This window comes from Athene noctua, chromosome 1, assembly GCF_965140245.1.
Source record: "Athene noctua chromosome 1, bAthNoc1.hap1.1, whole genome shotgun sequence".
Taxonomy (NCBI): Eukaryota; Metazoa; Chordata; class Aves; order Strigiformes; family Strigidae; genus Athene; species Athene noctua.
Genome location: NC_134037.1, coordinates 90631527 through 90643910, shown reverse-complemented (window position 1 = coordinate 90643910; position 12384 = coordinate 90631527). Strand labels below are relative to the sequence as shown.

At 43.4% G+C, this 12384-nt stretch overlaps 1 protein-coding gene across 1 annotated transcript in view; it reads right to left on the bottom strand.

The window, feature by feature from the left end:
* Positions 1–6875, bottom strand: part of PRKD3 (protein kinase D3) — a 48987-nt gene extending 42112 nt beyond the window's left edge. The window contains exons 1-2 of the mRNA XM_074896899.1: positions 6788–6875; positions 2980–4009 (exon numbers count right to left, since the gene is read on the bottom strand). Coding sequence (XP_074753000.1) covers positions 2980–3270 — 291 coding nt within the window. The 5' untranslated portion in view covers positions 3271–4009; positions 6788–6875. The remainder of the gene's footprint in view (positions 1–2979; positions 4010–6787) is intronic.
* Positions 6876–12384: the final 5509 nt, after the last annotated feature.

Below are 12384 nucleotides of genomic sequence, written 5' to 3'. Positions count from 1 at the left end.
AAACACACTCCCTCTATTCCAGCAGTCGTATCTGTTCATGCTTTTGTTCCTCTTCAGACTCCCCCTCAGAACTGTATGTCTGGTACTTTAATATACACCAATCTAGATCAGGGATGAACAAAGAAGATAGATTGAGACTATAACCAAGAATCTTCTGAAGCACCCCTATAAAGCCTGAAGTTCATTTTTTTCTGAGGACTTCTATTAAGCATTCCAATATACAATACTCCTAACACAGTGCTCCCTCAATTTAACTTTAAACCTGAAAAACGGTTTTTGCTTCTCTCCTGATGTTTGTAACATTTTCAAAAGAGCTAAGAAATACATCAAATATTTGCATTACTCACCTCACTGTCCTTGTGGACACGTCTCTTTAGTTTCAGTTCTGCTAATGCTACTTTTAATTACCTTTCTGCAAAACCTGAACAAGCTACACTGAACAGTAGCGTCCAAAGCAGGAAGCACAGTTGACCATTAACAATACAGCAAGACTGGCAATACAGAAAGTGCTATGAAAATGCATTAGGCAAAACACAGTAATTCTTTCCTAACTGAACTACTCTCCAAAGACAGGCTTTTGCAGGATTGTTTTCCAACCAGTTGATTAATTTCCTCTGAAAAAAATAAAGGTAAGGCATAAGTTATTTATCTGAAAACTTCTGAGGATGCTATAATTACTTTTACAAAGGTTAAAATCCAGCCTTCTCAGAGATCTGCTGTAAGTCCTAAGCAACACTTTTGATACTGTAATTGTGGCCTGAAATAAGTTAGGCAGGCCGTTCAAGCTCCCAAGCAAATGAGGAAGGATACCTGAAATTTCTTTTTTGTTCCAAATATGTAGAGAAATACAAGGCTGAAATGTGATTTAAAAGCACTATTAAAAATAAGTAAGGAAACTTCTATTTAATTCTAGTAAAGATGACACTCAAATGAAAAAGCAACGCTATAAATGATTCTAAATAAAAAAGGTATTTCTCCTTTTTCATTAAGGAAATGCAACAGTAAATAAATACTGTTAACTACAGAACTATCACAAGAACAAACTACACAGTACCCTGAAGGTGAGAGCCAGGAACTGGTCAAGAAAAGACAGTTCAAGCAGGCTGTGAAATACCAAAGGAAAGGTAAGCTTTAATGCTGTTGAATCTCAAAGGCATACCCCTTAGCTTCAAAGCTTTCAACTGGAAAAAACAGGCAGCCATACACATGACAGTACACAGAAGAACAAGTTTACAATTTTTACATAAATACAGAACTATCTATACATTAATATCAGAACATTTAATATGGTTGCAACAGTCACCAGATCTAAGAAAAAAAAAAAGTGACAGAAGGACATATTGCTGTCAAACAGAGGGTGGAGGGACGATACTGCCACTTGTGCGCTGGCTGCAAAGCTACTCATGAAGGATGAAACCACCACACATAAGATTGGTTGCTGAGCGGTTTGCTGCCTGCAAGCATGTTCTCACTGAGCAGTCATTTACTGGTAGCATCAGCTGCAGGAGAGCATAAACTAAATCAAAGCCAGACAAAAGAGGAAAACTGATCGTGAAATCCTCAACAGTTTTGCAGTAGATCAGGCTCAGCATATAAAAAGCTTTCTTGAGCTATAACAAGAACTGGAGGTAAATTTTTAGCTGAGCCTGTCAAAAGAACAGAAAGGAAAAAGAAAAATCAATGTGAATGTATTTGTTTTCATCTTCCTTTAAGAGAGAAGACAGGAAATATGCAGATGTAAAGAGAAGGAGTTGATACAGAAAGAAAAAGCGGGCCATAAAATGGCTGCGAAAAAGTGCACCTAACATGCATGATACAAAAAAAGAAAAAAAAAGAAAGTTGACCCAAATAACTTGTCTCTCCAAAAAGGAACTAACATGTTGGACTACATTTTTGTAGCCAATAAAGTTACTATGAAATCAGCTTGCTTGCCAACTATTTTGTAAAAATATGGAAGATGCAGTAAATTGTGAGATGGGGAAAAAAGATACATAAGCATATGCAAATGAGAGTTCACATGATGATTGCATTTACCTTCTTTCAAGCTATTAAGTGAAAAAGAACCATCTAATAAAACTGATCAACTACAAATACCAATCACAACAACGAAAGACACTGAGAAAAGCAATTCCCTACAAACCAATCTACCTTCAACTCCCTCCCTCTCATCCACCACTGGCCTTGAGGGAGAGATTATTTCTTCATTACTTTACAAAACAATGTTAACTACGTTCAGGTTGCTTGGTAGGATCCAACCTACATAACCTAAACAAAGATAAAACTTGGACACAAAAACAACAAGATCAGTGCTACTTCCTTCCTAGAAAATCAGAACTTGCAACATCTTAACCAAGATACATCTGAAAAGTATATTAAGATTTATTTTTTTTCTTGGTCAACCCTCTCAATAGAAATTATGCTGATAATAGTCCTCATAAAAGAGTAACACATGTATTCCTTATATGGAATAGAAGTACTAGGACAGTATTAGCTGTTTGGCAGGAGCTTTAATTATTAACTAGAAACAAAAAGTAAAGCTAGTATCATGCAAGTCTGCAGGCCCGCAGTTCATCTCTGCAGCCACAACTGGTACTTTTATTACATCTGGCTATATGGTTCTACGAATACTCCTTAACAGTAGTTATCATGAACTAGTAATAAGATATTAGTGACAATCACTGAAAGAAAACAACGTATTCTCCATATCGTAAAAACTAATCCTGCAGAAAATTTACTACTACATCTTCTTTAACTAGATCTCACAAGCAAGAAAATAACAGGAGGGTTTACCACTTTTAAATTACAAGCTATCTTGGGAGTTGGCAAAATTTCTTTGTGCATAACTGCAAATATCTGATGTGGATCTCTGTCACTGTACCAAACTTCTTGGCATATTCCAGTCACACACAGTTACTACCAAGCAGTCTGTTACAAAAACAACCGTTGCCATCAGCAGGACGTGGTAGTGTTATACCATACCTTCTGGTAAACTATAGAGCACACGAGGTCTTTAACAGCAGAGAGGGACAGGTCCTGAGCTTCAATGGTGACAGTCTCTCGAGTGAGACCAATCTGCAGAAGGAAGGAGACCCCATGCATAGAGCCCCGGGAGTTGGTGAGGCTCTGGGTACTGAGACTGCCATTGGAGAGTCGACCAGAGAGCCCCGACTGGGGACTTGAAGACAAAGTTGGGGTTTGTGGTGCAGCAGCATGACACGTAGGTGGGGAAAACTTCTGTAAGGATGGGGGAGAAGAGTCGTTTGCTGACATCTGACTTGCTTTACTCTGTTGAGATCTCCCTAGTAGTCAAATTATAAGAAAACTACGTTGTCAGTTCTCGATGTGAAATGAAAACAAGGATAATGTAACTCTCCCTTTTTTAGTTTAGTAAAACACCCCTGACAAGCAAAACTGTTTTCCCTTTCATTCTGTGCAAGCCGAAGAGTAAAATAATTTCAGCTGTAAGTTACTTTAAAGGTTCTCTTTCCAGAGTTACAATCAGCTGTTACAATCAAAAGCAGATTGCCTGTCCTTTAGCACCGTGTCCAGACAACAGAAGCTTACATAAAGACCTCACAGAAATACATCAGCTCTGCTGTTTTATACTTGTCCTTCATTTTTATGTATTAAAAAAAAGCTGGAAACACAGATGGAAATATATGTTGGTAACTCATTAAAGTATCCTTATTCACTTAATTCCACAGATCATATCTTAAACATGGACTTATCTTCATGTGGATAGCCTTTTAGAATAATTTTAAAAAAAGTGTATCCTTGAGCAATAACAGAAGTCCACATATGTGATCAATCTCTTCCTCCTTCAGAAAGTCTTCTCTGAATTCACAGGACACAGTTAACTTGGAGATCAGTGAAGGTATCTGATTTCATTTTTATAAAATATTTTAGCTCATGAAATGCAGGAGCAGAATGTCTGAAGACACAATCACATTAAATGTAATCTCTAGCTTCACCCAGATAATCTCCAGCATTTTGAAACGTTGTACTCTGCCTGTAGGGGAAAAGATAAAGTTATTTCACATGAAATGCATAAAATTTCATAGCAATGTCATAATCACCCTACTTTAAAGCAGCAGGATCACCTTGTACTCAAATATGTTACATTAGTAACATTTTGTACTTATAACTTGAACCTAATTGTTTTCCCACTGTATGATACACAAGACAAATCAGACCTAACACTGCCCAATACATTACCACATCTTTTAATTAACGGTAATTTAGCAGAGCAAAGCACTTAACAGCTAAGAGGAAAAAAAAAAAAAAAGAAAAGGAAAAAAAAGGGAGGGGAGTAGACCACAGCTCTGCACTGTAGGTGTATACTGAGAAGCTGGTGAGTAGGTAAGGAAATTTATTAAATGCATTGAAAGGTTAAAAAAAACTTAGTGTCAAAACTCAAAAAATCTCTACGTAGCATGTACTCAGGATACCATTTCAATATTTTTATTCAAGGCAACTGAAGAACATCTGGCACAAACTCTAACTGTAGGAAGATATGCATAGCATGCAATTGAGTATCTGTCCCTTTGGGGGAAAACAAAAAATCATTTAATGCTCACATATCTGATTTAAAAAAGCAAGTCTGCTACAACCTTTTAAAACAAATAATTTCATGAACAAGGGCACGAAATATTTTTACAAGACACTGTGCTACCTGATTCAGTATTTCAAGCATTTCATGAGCAACTGAAATGCTCAAAAAGAATCATCTCTAGATTCCCCATGCAACTTCTGTCACAGAAAAATACAGCTGTGAATGCAGAAACGGTTCAAGTATACAGATACTACTTATAACTAACAGCTTCTAAAGGATCATAGATCCATAGAGGGCACCAAAATCGGCAAACTCACATATTTTTTCTTCCCTTACATACAAAAAAACCCCATCAGAAAGAGTATTATTAAGATTAAATTGAATTTTAGAAAAGAAATGCCACATTTTATAAATGCCACAATATAAACTGCCCTTACTAGAAATAAGGCTGGTAAGTGGTAGAACAGTTCATTTAACATATTACACACTCCTGGTATTTACCAGTGTGCTAACTCAAAAAAACCGCACTGCCATATCATTCTAAAAGGTAGGTAAGGAAAGGGAAGTACATGAAATGCGGTACTGGAAGTAAAATAAGCTCTTGGTTCTGTCATTTAAATTCCTAACAGGGGCTCCAGAAGACAGAACAAATTGATGCCTTCTGGATTTTCAGTACAGGTGTCTACAAACTGTCATCCTCAAATACTCAAAGAGTTGCTGGACATTCACCAACGACACCTGAAAATACAACTTTTGCCCTAAAGAACACACTAAACACTACACAGATGAAGGTCATAAATAGGAAGAATAAGGGCAGCAACATTAACATTTAAGAACCTCTCTCAAGAAAGCAGCTTCGCAGTGCCTTCAACTTTGCTTGAAGATGACTTATCTTTGTTTTCTACATACTGCTTTTCTCTCTCTCACGTCTCACAGGTATCAGAGACAGCAAACGCTAAGCCTTAGGGCTGGATCTGAATGAAAAAAACAATAATGCCTAACCAACATAACAGAAAATAGGAAAGCCATATGATGTGAAAGAATTAATGGGTCTACTAAGCAAGCTTAATTTAGGCAGTGAAAACACACTGTGAAAGCTCACCTACAGCCGTCTAATTAGAAAGTTAATTATATTTACCAAAAGCATGATGCATTTGCGTTTGCAGAGCCTTTTCATACTAAGTATATTTGCATATAAGCCTTTAATGAAGTTTATTTTTGCTACCTGGTAGGAAAGAATGGATCTTTCAAAGAAAGGAAAGCCATAGAAACTACTCGCACTGCGATCAGGATAAGCTGATTCTGAATATCAAATAAGGTAAGCGCCTATTGAAATTTATAGTCAGTCCTACGATTCTATATTCATATAGATAGATATGAAAAAACCCTACACCGCAAAAAGCAGAGCGGCACAAGGGCCACACGAAGGGAGCCCATGTGCCCCTTCCCTGCTGCACAGCTGGCTGCTGACTTTCCAGCCGCCCTGGCCGCGGAGCCGCTGACCCTCCCCTTCCTCTGGGGGCTGCTCCCAAACCCCGCAGCTCTCGGGCAGCTTCTCCAGCAGCACCTGGCACTGAACTCGCCCTCCTTGTCCCCTGCTAGGCGCGACACGGACTTCCAGCCCCGCTCCAAGCGGCAACTCTAGCTTTTCTTACCCCCGCGGGAGCCCGTCGCTTTCCCGGTCCCTGCCGCGCACCAGGCGGTCTCCCGCCGCCGGACCTCGGCGCCGCCCGCAGGTGCCGGAGCTGGGGTTGCAGGCGGCCCCCCCCGTCGCCCCCACGGGCTGGGCCGGGCGGGACCCGCGGAGGAGCCGCCGGCGCGGCGGCGGGATGCGCCCTGCCTGCCGCGGGTCACGCAGCACCGTCCGGGCTGGCGCTGGCACCCACCCGTCCCGTCCCTCCCAGGTTTAAATCCCCGCTGGGCGACCCACCCCTACCGGCACAGCTCCCCGCGGCGCCGCTCTCCGGAGATGATGTGGCCGCGGCCCGACACCCCCACCCCGGGGCACCCCCGCGCCAGGGCGGAGCTGCCGTCGCCGCGACAGCGCTTCCCCGCCACGGTCCCCCCGGGCCGGGCTCTTGCCAGAGTCGGCGGCGACGTCGCCGCTCCCGCCGCCACAGGAACTTTCCGAGTCCGCCCCCGCCCTTCCCCGGCGCGGCGGGCCCGGCCCCCGCCCCCCGCGCCCGGCCCCAGCGGCGGCAGAGCGCCCGCCGCGCCGCGCCCCGCCGCCCTCACCTGCGGCCCCGCCAGACGCCGGCTACCCCCGGGCCGCTGCTGCCTCGCGCGCATCTCCCCCGCCGCGCAGCCCCGCGGCTCCCCGCACGCACCAAAGCCGCCCGGGACGGGCTGCGGCGCGGGGCCTGCCGGGAGCTGTAGTCCCGCGGCCCCGCTCTGGCCCGCCGCGTCGCGCCCGGCCCAACTACAAGCCCCGGCGTGCCCCGCGAGAGCGGGCCCCCCGCGAGCGCGGCGGCGCATGCGCAGACCTCCCCGGCAGAGTTTCCGTTAGTTTTCTAGCCTGTGGCGGTGGCTGCCCTGAACCGCTAACGGGACGGCGGGGCGCGGCGGGGCGGCGCCCGCGGCGGTTCCTTACGCTCCATGTTGCAGCTGGCGCCCTGCCGCTGCCTCCCTCGCCTCGCCAGCCCCCGCCGCCTCCGGTCGTGCCAAAACTTGGTTCCGCGCCAGCTCGCACCCGCTCTCTGTTGTGCCAGCGCCAGCCTCGAGTTTCGACAGCTCCTCCGCCCTCCCCGCTGTACCTCAGGGAGCGCCCTGGGTCTTCCCGCGGCCGCCGCAGCCCTCCTCTCCGACTGCGCCACTTTCGGTTCACCTTTCCGGGGCGTGGGTGGCGCGGCGCAGCCCTACGGAGATCTCCCCCGGGCCGCGGACAAGGCCCTTCATCTCTGCACAGGAAATACTTGACCTAGTGTGTCACAGGATCACGCTGGTCTTTTTCGTGGCCGCTCTGACCTGGTAGCTCAAAAGGGCTTTCAGCAAACAGCCTGCCTGCCGGGCCCCCTGCTCCTCTTGGTGGCCCCCACTGATGCGCTTACAGCTTACCACAGAAGTTCTCCAGGCCCTTTCGGACATGGCTGTCCCTGTCTGCCATCACGCTTCAGCTCCCCCCCCCCCCCTTCCCCCTCCGATTCACCCAAATTCCGTCTTCCTGCTCCGTGTTAATGATGCCACTCTTGCATCATCAGCAAATCTCTGCTTGCAAGATATTTAGCAAACGCATTTAGCTGAAGTACTAAACAGAACTGGTCACAAGGCAAAACTGCATTTGTAACCTTCCTCCAGCCCAAAAGTTCCCTGTGAAAAGACAACCTGTAATCTTCCTCCTTGAATTTGGATTCAATTTCTGTGAACGAGTCTTAAAATAATATCCACTACCGTAAGAAGTTACTGAAGTTTGAATTCTATACCAGACCAAAAACACTTGGGAAAGGCAAGCTGTCAACAGAAATTCAAAGGCTTCTAATTCTCAGCTCGGCAAGACACAGATGGAGAAGCAGATTAGTGCTTTGTCATTTATAGTGCTGTTTGTAACGTACATTTCTCATTTCCTTCATCTTATACTCCTGAGGCCTAGCCTAAAACCCACTGAAGCTGAATGGAGTCTTTCCGCTTACTTCACCCTGTTTTGCATCAAACCTTTACACAGCGCAGCTGATACAGAGTGTAACCACGTCCATGTTCTGACTGGAGCCAGTTCATTTGATAAATAATTAGCCGGCAGCTTCTTGTCAAAATCTGGAACTACTTTAAACTAAAGCTGTAGCAGCTAATGGTTGATTCTGCTTTTAGCTGGTTTTGAATGCTAAAAAACACTCTGGGACTTTTTAATGAAGGCTATTCCATGAATAGAGGATGTTCTTGCCAAAGCTCTGCACCAGATAACTGAGCAATCTTCGCTTCCTTTTTCCTCTAAAGTGGGACTCCCACATGCCACCACTGTAAACACAGAGCTTGCCTCCATAAACATGGTTTTTGATGTTTAGCACAGCAAAGAGTCATACTCTAGAGCATTTAAGGCACAGCGAGCTTCTCACATTCTGAGTAACAGCCCTAAAAATAGCTGTTTGTGGACAATACCAGATGGATATTAGGTATTACCACAGTCGCTGGGCTACGATTCTACTTCTTTGTAAAGAAGCTCAGCTTTATACCATCCAGTAGGGTTGGTGCCATTTAATTTGCTACCCTAAGCCATCATAGCTGCTTTTTCATAAATGAGAACAAAAGATGGATTAGTAAAATCAATTTATTACAGAACACAGAACAGCATCAGTCGAAACAAAACAAACTGCTCCAAGTATTTGTGCAGCGGTACTTTCGACTAAAGAAATACTCCTGAAGCATCCAAAACCTATCTCCTTTGTTTGTAAATATCTCTGAACAAAACACATCTGAAAGCAGCTCTGCATTTCAGCACCTAGGTACAGAGCAGCACACATCTCCATGCATATGCACAGCTGACACTGTGTGACTACACAGCTCAGCATCATGACAGCATTAGCCCTCTCTGCACCAAGTGACAGGGCAAGCATTCTGGTTTGTTATTTTTGTGACTACCATAACTAGTGATTTCCTGTGGATTTCATCAAAGTTCTTCGTCTTGTTTCTGAGCCCACATCGTTCCCTCAGATGGTGAGCTTGCTTTCACAGCTCAGAGCTTTCTCTGCTGTAGCCAGCTGCACTTTACAAATTGCTCTCTCTTACAGCTGCAAGACACCAGGAAATAGGGGTACCTTGTCTTGTATTTATTAGCTTCTATAAAACCCCTGTTTTTCATTCTGTATGGACCACTAGATCTGTATAGACAAAGTGCATTTGCAACAACTGTTTTACAGCTCTAAAAATACATCAAGTTTTTCCAGTTTGAAATTAATGCTGATAGCATTTGGATATTTTGTATCTGAAAATGGAAACATAATATATTCATTTCTATTCACCAGTCTAATGTTTGGAATATTTTTGTATCATCTAACTGGGTTACAAAGAAGGCAATGTCCTGGGAGTCTTGACTGGTGCATTTGTCTGAGAAATTCCATAAGCCTGTGCTGCCATGATTAGTTTTCACTGCTTTTGACACTGATCTTGCATAGCAAATACCCCCATTCAGGATTTGTAAGATCTGCAAGAAATTAGATTGTAAAAAGACGAACTAATAACTCTGTGGACAAAATGTCAAAATGCGCCTTTTTTTTTTTTTTTTTTTTTTTCTGCAGTTCACAGTCTCCTTTCTTCCCTCACCCCAGTAAGAGAACTGAAAAAGAGTTAGGAGTTCAGGTTTGGTTTGGATAAAATCCTGAAATGTGGATGTGTCTCTGAATTACCTCATCGTCTCGGTTTGAGCCCTTAGCTGAACTTTGTCCTAAAATCTACCTCCAGCAAAACAGTGAGAAGTTTAGTATAGGCTTAAAAAACATGGAATCAAAATTTACCTTGGTATAAACCCACTGAAAACAAAATACATATTTGTATTATTAATTATATGTAATTGACCTTTTGGAATTCACTTACCCCCTCTCTAGTTTAAACAATGACCTCACAAATCCTTGCGCCTGCTGAGTGGGCAGCCTCATTCATATCATATAATCCTACTGTACCAACTCTGAGCTAAACGTGAAGTTATTTCCCTAAATAAGTGTTTAGGGTTCACCCGTGCATTTCATTTAGTAAAACTTTGTTTGTGAACACGTCAGCCCAGGAAAACAGAATCTCTTAAATCTGAATCGCCAAGTGTGGTACTTCCACAGCCTGATAAAGGCTCTGTTCCAAACCCCACAGGGATCAACAAGGGACAAGTGGGCTGGGATGAAAAGCAGCTCAAGCCCACAGAAAGCAGGTGAGCACCAGGCACCTGCAGGCCCACATGCTTCTTTGTGGACATCAGCCCCGCCACCCTTTGCCTCGGGGCTCTAAGAGCTGCCTACGGATTTCTGAATGCATAGCAGCCCAGGCTGCCAAAAACTGAAAATCTCAGACAGTGTATCCTAACTGCTGATAAATCAGCCACAGCTCGGGCACAAAATCACAAAATTGCCTTGTGTTAGGTGGATTCAAAACACAACAAACCACACTTACTCTCCTCTTCCTACCATGGGCCTGCCAGCTGAAAGAGCTGAGCATCAAAACTGTATTTGAATTGGTGGAAGGTGCAGGAATCCCCCTTCCCGAGGAGCAGGTGTGCATGAAATCCGAAGCGTTTGACAGCGCATTTCTCCGAAGAAATGACAGAACACGCGGTCTCAGCTTCCGAGAGGCGGTTTGGGCTGAAATGCTTATATGCTGTAGGCTCAGCACAAGGAAAAGCTTTTGACGGTGCTGCCTCTAACGTCTATCCCTCGGGTTTTCAGTAGATGGCACTGTCACATCAACTGGATTACAGGAAAGGAACGCTGTACAGATTATATTTTCACAGATGATGTATGCTTTTCTTCAAATCTGCCTTTTTTTGTTTTCTCTAGGTGACGTGGTTACATCTATTTGATTCTTCAGGGTAACAAACCAACTGTTTAAAATGTATAAAATAAAACAGCTGACCACTGAGCAATATGTTGACATCTTTTCAATTTGGGAGTATGGAGTAGGACTAAACAACATGTTTTTCTTTCGTAAATCCCTGCAAAAACAAAAAGTTCACCACCTTTGATTCATTTTTTTTTTAACTTTGTGTATTATTTTTAAAAATAGTTACATAATTCTCTTTTCACCTGTGAACTGCTCTGATTTCCGTTACATTTCAATGGATTCTTTTTTTTCCTCAGCTGTCTTTATATCATTAGACAAGGAATTTTCTGGGGTGGTTATGAGGGGGAGGGGAGGCATGTCTCCCCTCCAAATTTTGAAAGTAACACCTTTTAAAAATCCTGTTGAATCCCTCCATACATCTGGTCCAGCACTTACATTTTTATCCGTGTTTCCCATATAGGTGAGATCAAACTGTCTTAAGCTGACTTTACACTTGACAAATTCATAAACTGTCAAAGAATTGTAGCCCTCAGTAAGACCGCAATTCCTCAAGGGAAAACAGTGTTAGCTAGTCCTGAATCAAATTTATATTCTTGGCAAATTTCTCCTGTAGCTATTGTATTATTTCTTTTCTGCTAAATTGTCTGAGAACGCTGGCACATCAACCAGAAATTTTGTCCAGCATCTGGATTATATAGTCAACCACAGGAAATCTGATGGAGGGGCAACAGATTTTTCTTCTGTTGTGTAGTCCTCTTGGGATCACTGTCATCTTGGTAGGTGGATTTAGACTAATTTCCCATTACTTGATCTCTGCTAACATGACAGGGCTTTTGCCTGAGAATCTGTAAACTGTAATGATTTTTACTGGTAATCAAGTGACTGCCCATTTCTCACTATTCACCAGTGACTTAGCTTTGCATTTGGAACAATTTCCTAACAAAGCAACGTGGATTTTTGGGAAGGGGAAAAACAAACAAACAAACAAACAAACAAAACACAAAAAAACCCCACAAACAAGCAGCATTGATTTAAATTAACTCTTTGTTTTGCCATATATGAAAAATTTGGATACAACCACATTCCATGTATCAGCTAGAAGGATGCTGAATCTGCAGTAAAATTACCACCGCCAGAGATCCCATCTGTATGCTGGGCAGCAGATCCACCAGCTTTTCTAGGAAATCTGTGGAATCTGGGTCAAGAATCTGCAAATCAACAAATTGCTCTGTTTCTCTAATATTACCGTTGCAGACTCTTTGAATACTTGCAAAGCTGTAGTTTCCAGGATGCGGCTTTCCAGTACGAGGCTGAAGAGCAGCACCCTCCCACCCTCCTTTCGTTACTTTTCTTAGGGTTTT